General features: G+C 38.7%; 7 protein-coding genes across 7 annotated transcripts; 3 read left to right on the top strand and 4 right to left on the bottom strand. All coding sequences in view use genetic code 12, as the record gives it.

Moving 5' to 3' along the window:
- Nucleotides 1-1887: 1887 nt before the first annotated feature.
- Nucleotides 1888-2406, top strand: SPC19 (Spc19p; the record flags this gene model as incomplete). Its single annotated transcript, XM_064921586.1, has 1 exon — nt 1888-2406. The coding sequence occupies one exon, from the start codon at nt 1888-1890 to the stop codon at nt 2404-2406; it is 519 nt and encodes a 172-aa protein (XP_064774349.1).
- Nucleotides 2407-4707: 2301 nt separating this feature from the next.
- RJT20DRAFT_135031 (uncharacterized protein) lies at nt 4708-5697 on the top strand (the record flags this gene model as incomplete). Its single annotated transcript, XM_064918367.1, has 1 exon — nt 4708-5697. The coding sequence occupies one exon, from the start codon at nt 4708-4710 to the stop codon at nt 5695-5697; it is 990 nt and encodes a 329-aa protein (XP_064774348.1).
- A 294-nt stretch (nt 5698-5991) lies between these two features.
- On the bottom strand, nt 5992-8490 carry GGA2 (phosphatidylinositol 4-phosphate-binding protein; the record flags this gene model as incomplete). Its single annotated transcript, XM_064918794.1, has 2 exons — nt 5992-7682; nt 8427-8490. The coding sequence occupies 2 exons, from the start codon at nt 8488-8490 to the stop codon at nt 5992-5994; spliced, it is 1755 nt and encodes a 584-aa protein (XP_064774347.1).
- Nucleotides 8491-10353: 1863 nt separating this feature from the next.
- Nucleotides 10354-10839, top strand: RJT20DRAFT_5659 (uncharacterized protein; the record flags this gene model as incomplete). The annotated part of the gene is made up of 1 exon (XM_064920720.1): nt 10354-10839. One exon carries the CDS (start codon nt 10354-10356, stop codon nt 10837-10839), a length of 486 nt encoding a protein of 161 aa, XP_064774346.1.
- Nucleotides 10840-10908: 69 nt separating this feature from the next.
- Nucleotides 10909-12013, bottom strand: RJT20DRAFT_43309 (uncharacterized protein). Its single transcript, XM_064920127.1, has 2 exons — nt 11630-12013; nt 10909-11562 (listed from the first exon to the last, which is right to left on the bottom strand). Exons 1-2 carry the CDS (start codon nt 11663-11665, stop codon nt 10978-10980), a joined length of 621 nt encoding a protein of 206 aa, XP_064774345.1. The 5' UTR covers nt 11666-12013; the 3' UTR covers nt 10909-10977.
- Nucleotides 12014-12095: 82 nt separating this feature from the next.
- On the bottom strand, nt 12096-13396 carry COQ4 (ubiquinone biosynthesis protein). The gene has a single exon (XM_064917187.1). It carries the CDS (start codon nt 13317-13319, stop codon nt 12363-12365), a length of 957 nt encoding a protein of 318 aa, XP_064774344.1. The 5' UTR covers nt 13320-13396; the 3' UTR covers nt 12096-12362.
- A 241-nt stretch (nt 13397-13637) lies between these two features.
- Nucleotides 13638-15852, bottom strand: RJT20DRAFT_128106 (uncharacterized protein). The gene has a single exon (XM_064917186.1). The coding sequence runs from the start codon at nt 15821-15823 to the stop codon at nt 13709-13711; it is 2115 nt and encodes a 704-aa protein (XP_064774343.1). The 5' UTR covers nt 15824-15852; the 3' UTR covers nt 13638-13708.
- Nucleotides 15853-16033: the final 181 nt, after the last annotated feature.

The raw sequence follows: 16033 nt of genomic DNA, 5'->3' as shown, positions 1-16033 counted from the left end.
AATCAATGAATGAATGAAGGTTCCATGCGTTCTGGGTAGATATGTAGTGTGTTCTGTGTACTGTGTTCTGTTGCTTGTTTCTGGCATGGGTTTCGAGGTGTTGATGAGGGTTCTTATTGGTTCTCTTCATTATTGGTTAAAAATATTGATTCATTTTTGGGTTCTTTCTTCTACAGTACTATGCAACTTAAAGATATATGTTTAAAGTGCAACACAAGAAAGATGAGGTAACTGAGCTAAATTGAATGCCCCAAAAATGATGTATAAATATCACCTTCGGTGGTTTTTAAACTATACGATCCTTTCTTATTGTGTCTTCTGGTCACAATATGGTAGACTGTTTCCTTGATTTGTCTTCTTGATCTGTCTCGTTTCTGATGAATATGTAAATTGCCATGAAAGTGTATGTTATCACCGAAATACGGAGTGGTGAGATGTCGCAGAGGTGATGCGATACATATTTACTGTTGTTGTTATGGTACAGTATATTGTATATGTCGTGTGTATTGTGTAGTGTGTGTGTGTAGTTGTAATGTTCTGTGTGGTGTAATGTTCTGCGTGGTGTAATGTTCTGTGTAGTATCATGATATGTGTAAGACAAGTATGTTTCCGTATCGTGCATTTCGTAAACCGAAGAGCTCTAGCCCTATCATCATATACGGTTGCATAGTACTACGCAAAGCCCATTTGACACAAGATCGTGTATAGCTTGTAGTGTGCAATGAAGTTGAATTCAATGTAATAAGGACATACTTTGTAGCTACTGGGAGATAAGAGGGGATAATTACAATGAATGAAATGGGGTGTATGGTCCATCCCGTTCATGGTGGTAAATGAGGTGTGCTAGTGCATTTAGTTTCTTGTTTGTGAGTTTCTGTGGTTTTGCCCTGTATTTGTGGCTTGGTGGGTAGAGACTCGCTAGCCATGTACTTCCTCGACCAGTGGCTTAATTCTTGTTGAATTAATGTGCTTGAACTATTCTAATTTGTGAGAAATGTTTAAATTTAAGAGATCCATAATCATGAAGTCTAAGAATAGGCGATAAGCGAATTGACGCAATTACCGAACATTTAATAAACGGAGTAATATAGAAGAACACACTTTCAACATTTTATTAACTCCCTGTTCCCTTTCAAACAAGTAATACGGCATTTTCTAACTTTAACCTAGCATCACCTTCTTAAATATTCACTTTCACATAAACCAAACGGTGAAGTATAGGTCGTTTACTATACTACCTAGGGAAACACTTGAATAATCGGATGCAAAATGCAACACTACTATACATCAAATACGACATCCAGAGCCTCTCACACGTTATGACTTTAACGACATTCTTTATCAAACAACGCGCGACCTAAACCTCCAAGACAACACGACATTTTCACTGTAATAACGACTTTTGTAAACATTGGGAGGTGACATTTTTATCAATTACTTTTACTTCATGATTAGAACTAGATTAGTTTAAAGGTGACATCTTAGGCATTGTCAAGTTCCTGAATAGCACGTTTAATGTTATAAACTTAGTCATCACTCATTCTAGGAAGTTAAACGAAATCTTTTATCGAAATAATTCACAGTCTGTATCAATTTCCGTTGTGTTGAGTTACTATTCACTATAGTACATTAACAGCCATTCAAAACTTCTATTGTGTTGAGTTACTATTCATTTTAGTACATTTACAGCCATTGAAAACAACATCTTATTGTTTTGTAATTCTGACATAGAATAACTAGGTTTAATTTACTAGAATTCTACTACCAATAACCAACTTTCAGAGAGAATCTGTAACCAAACGTTATAAAATTACTTCGACTTTCAGGCTTACTCCCACTTTCACGGCAAAGCTAACTTCAACTAATAATAACTTCCTCTTTCTAATAATGACATCACTACCTTACAACAGCTTGGCTAATTGCATTGCTTCCCTCAGAGAATCTGTCAATCTTCTCGATGACTCGCTTAATATACTCAACCAAACAACCCAGGACATTCCCAGAATAAAAAACGTCTTGCTAACAAAAAGAGTATTTGGACTTATTCCCGAATCAGACCTCAATAATGCCAAACAGAACTTTCAAATTGAGGTCGAACCACAAGTTAATTCTCTCATGAGCAGAATAGACAAATCACTTCAAGTGCTCCATAGAAAACACACAAAACTACAGAACAGATATGAATTGCAATCTGTAAGATTGTCGAGTTCCAAGCGAGACTCATTGGGTGACGTTCCTTTGAGTAGAATATCCAAGGCAAAGAATGTAGACGAAAAGAAGTTGGCTCGTCTTCAAATCCTCAGAATCAAGAAAGAGCGTTTGAAGTACACTTTAACCACTTTGAATCTACAGGAGAGGACCGCACGTTTGAATGTACCCTCTTTAAGACACCCGGAAAATATTTAAGCATATAAGATCATTGCTTCAGCCAGGGAAGTTCGAGACAAAATATGGCTACTCTTCTCTTGCAATTACTTCTAGGGCAAGGCGATCAGAAGCTGAAAAATGCGTGAACGTAGCGGTGGTATACCAGTGAAAGTAACAGTAGCTGGTTGACAAACAGCCTTTGTACATGTTACAACAACTCTGAATGCATTGATGATGATAATTTATAGCATCACTCGGCGTAGTACTTCACTACACGTAGGGGGGTCCAACCAATTTCGATGCGGTGGCTCTACAACACTGAGTACGAAGAAGAAGAGGGTTCAGGAGCCCCGGTATATTATATTAGTATGATTCTAAATGCCATCAGTGAAGACAAAAAGGCAGAAATGGATCCCATAGCCTAGTGATACCTTATAGTAGGTCTTTTAGCTTCCTTTTATCTAGCAGAGGCTGGAGGTCAGTGTGTGCGGACACTTTACAAGGATTCTACATTGGTAAGATTCCATTAAACATAATAAATCATAAATTCATTAAAAGTGAACTGTATACGTACCTTAATTCAACTAGATACTATATAACTACGCATATATATGATTAAACTCACTGAATATTTAATGCTCTCAAATATGCCAAATTCAATATCCTTATTGGTTTTCTTCTCCCAAAGATAGAAAATCCTATGACTGCGGCATTAAAGGCAAATCAGCCTGGGACTGGAACGGGAACATTCAGAACCTTTTTATACTTTTGCATCTTTTTCATAATTGCGTTGAGTTCTCGCACAGAGAACGAAGCTTTCGTCTTACCAAGTGGATGTATGTCTGTGGCGGAGAAGCGTGAATATGTTGAACTGGATAGAAAACTACGTTAAAGTTGGTGAAGTCCAACTGCTGATCCAGCTCTTCTCGAATATTATAGTTTCAATCGTATTGCCCTTGTCATTGGACTCTTAAAGGTTAAAACAGATTTGGCAAATCTGGCATCAGTATTTTAGCCAAGCCAAGTTATTGGTGCCTAATTCATGTCTTTTGAAGAAGCAGGTTATAAAAAGGACGGATTGGGACCAGGTAAGATGGGCAAAATGACACGGCTATAAACATAACTTTAGGCCGTAATGTGAACGAGGTTATTCATAATGTACACAGGGGTAACTTGTAAAGGTTTCAATTCTATATTACTTTATATATACATATTTAACAAGATCATCCTAGTACACACATTTTTCGAAATACGTGAAAACAAAGCTGCCAGTTTCAAAGCAACGCAAACAAAACCTTAAGTAAACTAAAAAAACTACGGATCATCATAAAGTTAAAGATAATTAAACATACATTGCAAATAATGAACGTTCTCTTCACTTTTTGTACGTTTGCACCCATTTTTTTAGAATCGTTGCAAATTGAACCAAAGCGGCAGAGGAGAACATTGCTTAGACAATACTATCTAACATAAAAGTTAATAATTGCTAGGATGCATTTCATAATTCCATTTAATTCATCTTAGATACGAGCTCCAATGTTATTCCATTTCTTATCTTTATCTTCATCTCTCTGTTAACAATAAGCTTCTAGAAACAACCCATGCAACATTCTATGCATTGAATTTGTGAAGTCACGTGATTTACCAGATTCTGAATCTCTGTAGTGACACAGTTTATGGCTCTGGCCCATGAAAGAAGTTATAACCACGAAAGAGACCTTCTCTTGGGAAGAATTTTCTTTTCCTTATTTCCCAAAGGCTTTGGAGGCAAGAACAACTCTCATCCCAACTACTGCTCTTATGTATGGAACAAGCTGGTTTAGCGGTGTCCTTTTGTGTTTCTGCAGGATATGGTATGAGCCAGAGTTCCTTCATGCAGGATGTTGCAACTACGTCATTTCCTCTCACATCTTTCTCCTCTTGCAAACTCATATCTACAACTAGTTCAAAAGAAAAAAAAAAATAAAATAAAAGACAGCATAGTTCAATGCGTACCTATTATATATAGCATTTTAAATGCTTATTTTAATACACTTTAATCGGTCCTTTGAATACAAAAAAAGTCCTTGCTCTTTCCATATTCTTTGTATCACGTGATAAGCTAAGAAATTCTTGATGCACGGATGTTTCTAATAAATGTCGCATTTCATCCAGCTGTGCCGCATGGTGTACGACATCCGACTCAGGGAATTGTAACATTGTAAAAACGGTCATTTCAAGATGAACACCAAATGTCTTTGTTGTATTATTGTATATAATAGTATATGAACAGCAACTATAACTTGCTTCAGAGTGATAGTGTAATCGTGGAGTTGTAGGGAATCGATTTTAGAGTGAAACATGAATTTAAAACTTATTTTATCATTGGCCTTTTTAAGCGCCATGGTCGCTGGTAAGAACGTTGTGAACTTACAAGACTTCAAAATAGCCTTGGAAGAAGAAGGTGGAAATGAAAAGAGAGAGGCCAAGAATGTAGTTGACTTGAATGGTTTTAAGGAGGCTTTGGAGCATGAATCTGGAAACCAAAAAAGAGACGCTAAGAACGTCGTTAACTTAGAGGATTTCAAAATTGCCTTACAACAACCAGGTAAAAACCAGAAGAGAGACGCTAAGAATGTTGTTAACTTAAACGACTTTAAAATCACCAAGAGAGATGCTAAGAATGTTATCAACTTGAATGACTTCAAAATTGCTGTCAAACTGGATACAAAGGTCAAGAGAAAGAATGTTGTGGATTTGGCTGCTTTCAAGGCTGCTGTCGAATCCGAAGGTTCTAACAAGAAGAGATCAGTTGAACAGTTCTTGTTTAAAATAGATTTAGAAGATTCCAAGGAGAATATCTTACAATCCGTATTGCCTCAAATTAAGGCGATCTCTATCATGTCAGGATACATCAGAGACAACGAGGCAATTTCAGCTAAAACTGAATTGACCAATGAGACTATGATCATCATTGCTCCAACTGACAACGCCATAACAAATAAATTGGACGGTTTTAAGCCTTGGGAATTTCCAAGACCTATTGTTGATGCTGATGATGAAACCGTTGAGAAAATCTTGAAGTACAACTTAAACAGCTTTTTAAGCCATCACATAGTAGAAAACTTTGAGCAAAACTTGGAAATTGATCAGAATAGCAAGGTTATTGAGACTAGGCTTCTCAATGGTAACGTGGTTAGAATCAAGCAAGATCAGGTTACTGACAAATTCTCGTTGCAAACTGTCGACAAGAAGAGCGGTAAATCATCCAACTGGATCAATGTAGACACTGTCAAGCAGGTAGATAATGGTTTCATTTTTGTTATTGACGAATCGTTGGTCAAACCATAGTTCAACTTGAAATATTCTGGGTCCAAGGTTAGAGGTTTATTATTGTGTTCATGTTTAATTCTTCTTTTACAGATCGATAAGATCAATTTTTTATTGTGTTTTATAGCTAGTGTACTAATGTATACAATTCGAAGTTTTAATTGGCGTAGAATACGAAGCTCTTTATGACAGCCATTGATAAGGATTCATCGAGTTAATAATACAAATCGCCTACAATAAATGGCATTATGCTTAATATATTTTTCCAATCTAATAAGACATGAATTACTGCTAAATCTACAGAGTTTATAAATTCTAACTGTCGTTTAAAACACTCACACCGGTCTCCTCTTGATGTTGACCGTTCAACACATACTCGGCCTTCCATTTGATCTTCAATGGCTTGTTCTGAGGATTGCCAATAGTAAAGTCTTGTGATATTTGGTTCTGAGTGAATCCGTACATCGTGTCATTTGTTTGTGGTTTCAAGTCCAACTCACATGACTTAGGTACAGCTATTAAGAACTTAAATTGGGAGATGGTTTGAGCTTGAGGGTTGCTAAATAATGCCTTTCCCTTGAATGAGTTGTTGGTAGATCCAGGAACTACACCAACTTCAATCTTCAATGAAGCAGATTGATTAATGGAGATGGTCGATTTGAGGTTGGATTGTTGTCCTTGTTGCTGGACTTGTGTCGGTGTTGAACTTGGGAAGTTCAATCCAAAAGGATCTAACTGAGCCGATGTGTTTGTATTAGATTGCAATTGAGGAGATGGGGAGTTTAAGTCGCCCAAAAGATCAAAAGCGTTGTTGGACTTGGATGTTGTTGGCTGAGGTTGCTGGAGGGTAGGTGTAGGGTTTCCCAAGGCAATTGAACCACCTGCACCAAAGAAATCGAGTGGATTAACTTTGTTGTTTGCAGTAGCGGTTGAGGTACCGTTGTTTGAGAAAGATAAGTTGGCCAAGTCACTTAAGAGATCATTGTAACCTTCATTTTCAGCTTGATTAGATCCTACTGGAGTATCGTCATCATCAAAGTCGATTAAGTTAACTTCAGCAGCGGCTGCAGCAGCCCCCGAACCTCCTGAAACCTTGATTTGAGAAGCTTCATCGAGGCGGCCATTCTTTAACAATTGAAATTTATTGACGACAGAGTTAATGTTGTCATTCAACCCTAATAACTCCTGGACATAATCCTCATTTTCATTGTCCTGCTCAATAATCTTAGTCACAATTGGTTGAGAGGACTTCACAGATGAATACAATTCAATAAGAGCTTCGTTTGAATCGTCAATCTTGGCTCCAGAACTTTGAATGGAGTTTAACATCTCAGCCAAGATTTCCACCTTTCTACGTAATCTTGCGACATCGTCGTTAAGCTGCTTCTTATTTTCTTGAACATTGTCATCCTTGAATCCAGCCATGATTTTCATGAGCTTGTTAGCCTCTTGAAGGTCTTGTGGTCTACCTCTTCTAATAAGTTCCTGAAGCTTGGCTGAATGGACCACGGCCTCTTCCTTCTGGATATCATCCAAGGACTTTAAGGTATCTGTTGGGTTCAAGACAGCAGCATCTTCAACCTTCACCTCTGGGAAAATGTATCCCTTATTACTCAAGAGGCGATGCATGTCCTTAATGTATCCAAAATCTTCCTTGTACTTGGATGTTCTACAAATGGTTTGGTACCATTCTTCGATCTGAGCCAAGATCAAACGCTGGACTCTAGAGTAACGTGGAGTTGGTCTTTCTGGAAAGCGTTTAACCAATTCGTTCAAGAATTCCTTACGGGAGATTTGGAGATGGAAAGGATAGCCACAGTTCTTGACGAGGTTATCCAAGAGAGCTATTGCTAGTTCTGATGTTTGGGGATCACGTTGAGAGATGAGCTTGACGATAGCAATGGCAGCTTCACGGGGAGTGGAGCCTTGCTTTGCGTTGACATAATCACAGATCTCTAAGTTGAGAGCGAGATTAGGTTCACTGTTTGAAGGACGACAAGCCCTGTCTAAAGATGTGTTAGTATTACTGAAGGGGTTCCTAGTTGGGAAGAGACCTTAAGACTGCTTTGTAGAGCGATTTGGTGTGGTTTATTTTTTCTGTGCATTTAGGTTGACTGTGGTGATATAATGATGATGTTATTGGAAGTTCTCTGTTGGGGTCAATTCGAATCGTGTTGGTGAAATGTATATGGTAGATGAATTTCGATATGAAGACAATGACTCTGAAGACAATGATTCAACGCTTATGGTGATATTCAAACGTCAAAATTGGCAAAATTATCGAAGATTTCACTGGATCTGATCATCCCCCTAAACAACCAGCACAGATCAACACACATATATCCTTTGTTATGTTCAAAGTGATGAATACATCTAGTGGTTCCATATCGAATTCATCAATAAAGTCTGATTATCATTTATCATTGTCTAGTATCATATACGTCGTAGAATGATTCAATTGATACTTTTCTGTCTCATTAATTGCAAGATTCGATGTGTTCATCCTCCATCTCGCCCATTCGATCGTCTCGTTCAACCAACTCGATTGACGATGACTCCGAATAATAGGAGAATGGAGGCGATAACAGCACCAGATGATGCAGAAGTCGGACCAGTGCGCTGGTATGACCTATCTATACGATCAATTCCGTCTATTCCTCGGTTTCAACCACATTTTACTGGCACTTCTTCTTGCTACTGTGTTCATCGTCTACTTGGCAGTTCTTTCTCCACTAAAAAGGTATACGTACATATTCTCCGCAAGAGCTTCGGATTGATATTCTGGAGCGAATACGAGCCGGACGAGGATGACATTGCGAATGGCACTTGTTCGGAGACGATTATTAGTGAGTTGAAGGGGTGTTATTGGCTTCTAGACACTGGTTAATGGTGTACCAATAGCTGGCGGCAAAGTGGTGGTAGAGTTTGAAGATGGCTTGGGTTTTTTCGGGCGAGGGTGTGTGGGGGGATTGGCGAGATTAGGGAGAAGTATATGGTGAGGCAGGGAGGGAGGGAGGAAGTGTGGGATGGTGAGGGAGGGTGAGTGAGGGAGGAAGTGTGGGATGGTGAGGAAATGTGCGTGAGATCGTGGGAGGGTTGGTGTAAGAATTAGTTTGAGAAGGAGTGTAGGAGTGTAGCAGGAGTGAGAGTGAGGGTGGTGTGAGAGAGGTGGGATAAAATGTGATTAGGGAGAGTAAAATGGTGGGAAGTGCGAGTGTCAGGGTGAGAAGTGATTAGGGAGAGGACGGAAAAAGGAGTGTTAGAGTTATGTGTGTAGAGGGAGAAAGTGCGTGGAGGGCGGTGGGAAGTGTAGGGAGGTGGGATGAAGTGTCGTGGTGGTGGGATGAGGAAGACGGAATGGAAATTGATTGATTGTTAATTGGTAGAATTCTTCGTTATATGGAGAGACTGTTTGTCTGTGCTCTGTTTGTCTATTTTCTGTCTCTCTGTGTATGTCATAGGCTCTGTTTATGTATCATAGATCTGTTTGTCTGTATTTCTTGGTGTACGTTAAGTGATACTGCTCAGCGTATGCTGTAATATGCTTATTGAATAGGGGAATTACTGAGAAATAGGGTCCCTAATTGATTAATTCGCAAAATATGAAAAATAGAGAGACTTCATGGAAGCTTAGTGAGCAGCAATTCAAGAAAAAAACTGCCCGTCTCCGTACCGAGAAAAAAAAGCCCATTACTGAACAATCAATTTTTACTGATACTTTCTAGCGTAGCGAGGAACTGTCCAGTAGTTGCTACTTCCACCTCCTATTGGTCTCTCTAAGGGGGCAACGATATTTAGGAGCTTATGGACGCTGTGAACGCTGTGGACTCAATGGACGGCTAGTGACTCTTAATGACGCTTAATGACGATTCTCTTGGGATCATTCTTGGAATCAATTAAGTATATTTCGTCTTCTCCATTTCCCACTGAATTGTAGTGAGCAGGTCAAGTCTCTCAAGCGTCGGTGGCATTACACTTTTCAACTTTTCACTAATTCATTTTGGTGCAGCTAAATTCTATATCTTCTTTTAATCTGGAAGTAGTCATTATAGTAAGGCATATATATATGTATATATATGTATATATATGTATATATATGTATATTGGTTACATTTATTGATTACTATTACGTTTATTGATACAAAATTATTTATTACCTTTTTTTTATTTACATAGTTCATTTATAATTAACTGTTACTAAGTTAATTCTTTCACTATTAACTTTAAGGCAACTATCTTGATCTGGTAGTAACTAACTCGCTTGATCTGGTCCCCTTTTTATGTTGGAAAGTTTCTCGTTCTAACGTCTTTCCTCATTTACATCAAGCCTTCTTCTTGGGTATTGCTCCAGCATCCTGGTCGATCCATATTACTTCATATTATACTTCATAGTATTTCACAGCATTTCATAGTATTTCACAGTATTTCATATTAATTATCACTCCTTGACACCTTATTCTTGTCTATACTCGTTGAAAAGTAAATAGATCTTCTTTGGTCTTTCTTGGATCTCGCCTGATCTCATTTAATTGCATTATAATTTATGAATTAACAGCTTTCACGGTCATTCTGTTACTACGAATCATTCCATTTCAATTGCCATTGAGTTTCATAACCTTAACTCATTAGTTTAATCTCATCCATGTGTATACATCCCCCCACAATTCAACGCCCAAAATGAATAATGAACCTGATCTCATCCAACTGGCTCAGACCAACGGTTTGACACAAACATCAACTCAACCACAAGATCAACCACAAGACCAACCGCAACATCCCCCACAAGAATCACAAACTGACTCTAACGGTCATACAAAATCATCTAACGGAGATATACCGCCAGAAGACCTAGATCCTGATCCCTTGGAACTACGAAAGTTGGCTCTCAGCTACGACTACTTGATCTACAAGATCAATGACCATGTACTGACATTGGCCGAAACAACCTACCAGTCGATTCAAAACAAACAGCAATTAATAGAGAAGAATTATCTCCAAGATCAATTGAAATTAGACGAGGAAATGAAGGATGTAGACTCGCTATTAAAAAAGTGTACTCAGCTTGAGTTGGACTTTCTCAAGTTAGACCAATTAAACATGTTCATCCAAGATTTCAAACAGAGATTAGATGTTTTGGAAAGAGAGTTCCTGCAAGTGGAATGAATTGACTACGTTAGAAAGCTTGATAATCCAAAGAATCACTAATTAACGTGTCAAATGGACATCCATATATTTTATTCTATTGCCTGACTACATACAACTATACGACCCTTAATGACTCCCCAATATACAAATAGATGACTACACCACGGTAGCAGCGTGCTTTTGAGCAGCCACTGGAGCCTCTGCCTTTTCTTGTCCTGTTAGACCTGCCTCATGTTGAATTGGATCAGTTGTAACAGCATGTGCACCTCCGTATTTATGTACCAAGTGTTTCTCTAGTAGAACGAAGTTTCTGGAATTGCACTTGTAGAGAATTGCACAGAAATCGCCAAGAAATGGAATTAAACCGATTCCAAAATCAAAAGCGATATTGGCCATCATTCTCAGTTGCAAAGAAGCTGGTAACCCGCCCTCTATATTCTGAGCAGCATGTAAGATTTGAAGTGATAAGAACAAGCAGATCACATCTCCAACCCATGGAAGTAGCCCGATGATACCAGACAATCCCAATCTAAGACCGCACATACTGAGCTGCAAATCTAATCTGTATGCTTTTCTTTTAATTGAATTCAAAATATCCAAGTCCTTCTTGGGGATGAAATTTGGCATCTTTCTCTTTCTTTTGGCACCCTTCTTTTGATAGAAATGGAGCTCATTTTCTGGAATGGGCTCGAAATACGGGTCCTCCTCAGGGCCCATGGCGATAACATGGTCCAAGTTCGTCTAGAATTGGTTAGTAACAAATGACCTTGGAACTGAGTTCTTGGGAGAGCCTCTCGGTGTTACTTACCTTCTTTAAGAAGTACTGATAAAGCAACTGCGACATGATGTAGATGTGGTTTTTGCAAGTTATATGTGCCCCTTGCTTATAAAATACGTGTTATGTTATGCTACAAATACGATAACAGGGGGTGTAGAAAAAGGAATTGACCTCTGAAACTAAAATATGGAAAGTATTTGGAGACGATATCAAAAGCAAGAATAAGAAAAGACAGAAGAAGGAGCAAGCAACCTAGGCGGCAATATATATAGAGAGATGTCAACACAGATGAAATTTATGAATTTGGTGACTGCTGCTAAAAATGCGGCTGGGTAGCATCTCTCGAAGATTAAATGGAGCAAGTGACAGGAGCTGAGCTGAGCTGAGCTGAGTACAGGGACAGGGACAGAGACAGGTAATTGGGTCAGGGACTAAAGTTGACGAGCGATCAGACGAGATTAGCTATATACAGTAAATAATGGTTATATGTGGATATATATAGATAGGTTATGTATATGTTATTATGTGTTTATTTAGTATTGTTTTGTTCAGAAGCAATTAAATCATGACAGAGGTTGGTTTTGGATAATGCCATAAGTATGATAATGTCATAAGTATGATAATAAGTATGATTATAAGTATGAAAAAGCAGAGGAGGTAATTAGTTTGATTGTTAGGGCACTTTTGATCATCACTGAATGGAATGGAAGGTAGCGACTGTAGCACAATATGAAAAATTGACGACTAGTATAGTATCAAATGCTTAAACTATCTTCTTGGCTGCCTTCAACTTTGCAAAGTACTCCTTACGCAATGCTCTTAAGTCAGGAGGCTGTTCAATGCCCATCTTCTCTCTGAACTCATTGATATCCTCTTCAAGAATGTTCTCCCAATAGACATTAATCAATGGCTTGGAATTAAGGCCACTCTTGAATGCCCAAGGATAGTAGATACTATACAATCTCTCTCTCTGGCTGGGTTTGATATGGAATGGGGCAAAAAGAGCACCAAGGCCACTCATAGGAATACCTATGTTCATGTACTCAAATACCTTGACCGCAATCTCTCCTTCAATAATGATTGGTAAACCGGTGATTGCATGGTAGAAATCGTGGCACTCACGGTATCTCTGATAGACATATGCCAATTCCTCGTCATCGATGTATTTCACTGCTACTCTAGTATCTGGACTGACTCCTTCTTTCTCAAGCCAATTTATATATGTCCTACCAATTGTATTTTCAGGCAACAGCTTGAGATAGTCCAAGTTTAACGAGGTCGATGTCATTCTTGGTCTTTCGTGAAGTATTTGACGACCAACTGGATCGCTTAGCATCTGATGCTGTAACCGTCTCAATACTGGAGCTATGGCTGTGGATTCTCCCAAAGCTACGATAAACTGGTTCTTCTCGGGGTGGGTGTATGCTCCTATGGAGGATCCCAACACCATTAAAAGCTTTTCAAAGTTGTACAATGGTATATGTCCAGGATAATTAGGCTCTTTTCTCTTGAAGAATGGTTGGCTCGCTTCTGAATTGGACTCTCTGGCATCTTTGCGGTGCAATTGTCCTCTTTCCATCTGGTTTGCCAAACGGTTGTTCTCGCTGAACAAGAGGGCTCCAACAGCGGTGGTTGCTGCCGTGAGCACGAATTGACGTTTCTGAAGGGCCAAACCGGTCCACAATTTGGTTGAAGCAACTACCCGTGAACTTGCCAACATCCTTGACCAATTACTTAACTCTCTTCCTATGTAGATCAATCACTCCAGCAATCAGCAACCGAAGCAATCACTGTCTTTCTCGTACCATTTTTCATCAAAGGGCTCGTTTGGTACAAATGCGAGTTTTGCACCGGATTTAGAAATTTAAACTTTTTGCAACTTCTTATTTTCCATGGTAATAATGGTAATAGGGGGTGTCGGGTGTCACAGGTTGATTATGTACTGTAGTGAAGATGTCGATATGGTTCCAAGGATGTTTTTGTTTTTGTGAATAGAAGTTATGCAAGGTAGAAAATTGCTATACATGCTGTTCAATATGATAGTGTATGCTCATATATTCAGTAGTCCATATATGTCTATATGTATATATTTCTCAGCAGCGAATTGCTCTAATGAGGATAATTGTCTTCGGTCGAGTTCGACACCAACTCCGAATAAAGAGAACGAACCACACAGTCAAACAAATTGATAATTAAGAGTTTGTTCAATTTCGCGTTACTATGAAGCTCGTTGTTGTTGTTGCCATCATCGCAAAGGTAGTTGAAGATAACAAGCTTCCTGCGAATTGAAGCCTTCAACTCGGCATCGGATTCGTCATAATAGCTGAATAAAGGCGACATGTGGGTTAAGACAGATGGAAGTAACTTATGCACTTTGACGGTAATCAAATCGAATATTTTATTCGTTAATTCGTCAATTGTGACCACTTCTTCAGGTTCTTTTGAGCTCTCATCTTTATCTTTGTCATCTTCAAAGATATTCACTCGGAGATCCGAGATAATCGAAGATAAGCTCGCGTCACTGATGAATGTAGAGTTTAAGATCTTGTTGGATATATAACTGGTGCAAATAGAATTCACTTTACCTGCCACCATTTGGTTAATGCATAATACATCCTTGAAGAAAAGCAATACGCTTGAAAGTAGCGGCTTTCTTCTGGAAAAGCTTGTGATGGTATCGAACAATTTGAAGATTGAATTATTAAAAATATCCGTTCCTAATTCTGTTGTCGCGTGGTTTTCGGAACCGTGGAGGTTGAGATCCTTGATGTTAGCGTGACTAGCATTTGATACATTAAGTATTATTCGGCTTATTCTATTGTAAGAAGATGCAAGAATTCCCTGGCACGTTACAAGAAAGGAAGGACCCTTTTCTGTCTTAAGTTCAGGCGCAGCCTTGACAGGCATTGACAACGTTGTATCAATGGATGAACTTATGACGTCAACTATCTTGTTAATGATGTCATTTAATATGAACTCTGGAGAGCTGAGCTTATCAAAAATCTTAACGATGATCAAATCGCTGACCAATATAACAACTAGAGAAGTTCCGATTTTGGAAGTTAGGGGACTAATAGAATATTCCTCGGCGGGATTTTCAAAGGTCGATATGAGAATATTCTTCACTAAGACCCTGAAATATTCCAATTCCTTTGCGTCAGTAGCAGCCTTCTCTAATTCCAGTTCGTCGTTATTGTTCGTTGTCTTCTCAAAGGTGAAAAGATTGGTTTCATCATAGCTTTCGTTAGTTGTATCGTGACTTTCGTAGTGATTGGGCATTAATGGTTTGTAGATTTTGTTGAATATAATATGATTGCTGGCTAAGTATTTGTCTATTATCCTCTCTTTCTTTTCATCTGGTTCTACGCTTAGAACATTGGTTGTTGCTGCTTTAGCGAAATATGAATCAAAAATCTTAAGGTCGTTTAGCGAAGTTTCACTCGCCAAATCTGAGATATGTTTGTTCAAAATCTCGGCAAAGTCATCAATAAGATTGGTTATTCTCAATTCATTCTTCAAGAGAGAGTTGATGCGCTTGCTGATATCCTTAACCAAATCACTCAATAACTGATATACAGATTGCAAAAAGGCCATATCATCAGTATTTAATTTAGTCAAGTACCATGAATTGATGTAGTTCACCATGATGGAACTCAAAAATAAGTGAACCTGAAAGTTCAAGCCCATGTAGTTGTTGTTACGGGTATTTTTGTAATTCGTATTGGTATTTTTATTGGTAGCGACGTCTTCGTTAGCTGCTGTGGGTATAATCAAAGGCAAGTGATTAAGTAAGTTCTTCTTGGACATCTTGTTATTTCGGATAAGGTACTTGTTTGGCACGAACATTCGATATAGAAATTTGAACTCTTCTGAGTTTACAATGGGATCGTCTATGTCTAATTTGAGTGTTTTCTTGGTTTTACAGTCATCGTTATCTCCTGATGAACGAGTAATCCTACTACTTGGCTTGAAATCGGTCAGAATAATCGCTCTTTTACGTGCAGACGTTGTTCTGGAAATTGGCAAGGGCAAATTGGGCGTTTTGGGCGACTCAAGGACCGCCGAAAGCACTTCATTCGACCCATGGCGAGACGATACACTAGCTGGAGTCGTAGCTGTTGTGGGTCCAATTTTATTGGTTCCAAGCTGTAATTTTGACCCTTTGAGCGGTGACTGTGAAAGTGGCGGTAATTTCCGTTTACGAGCCTCTTGTGACGTCGCCATTTTCGGCTCTTATTGGTATCAAAACTGGCTGCAACAAGAAGAGATAATGGTTATGAAATATAAAAATGGTTGTGAATTCGTGAATTTGATAGTGTGTGGTGTATGCAGGAATATGGGGTATAGTAGTAATAGGAGTTGAATATTAGGGAATCAATGCTGGAGATGGTGGTTTGTTTGAAGGGAGATAAGAAGGTGGGTGGGTAAGGTAGG

Source organism: Scheffersomyces xylosifermentans, assembly GCF_036884685.1.
Source record: "Scheffersomyces xylosifermentans strain CBS 12540 chromosome Unknown RJT20scaffold_4, whole genome shotgun sequence".
In the NCBI taxonomy this organism is placed as follows: domain Eukaryota; kingdom Fungi; phylum Ascomycota; class Pichiomycetes; order Serinales; family Debaryomycetaceae; genus Scheffersomyces; species Scheffersomyces xylosifermentans.
This window is presented reverse-complemented; position numbering and strand designations above follow the sequence as displayed.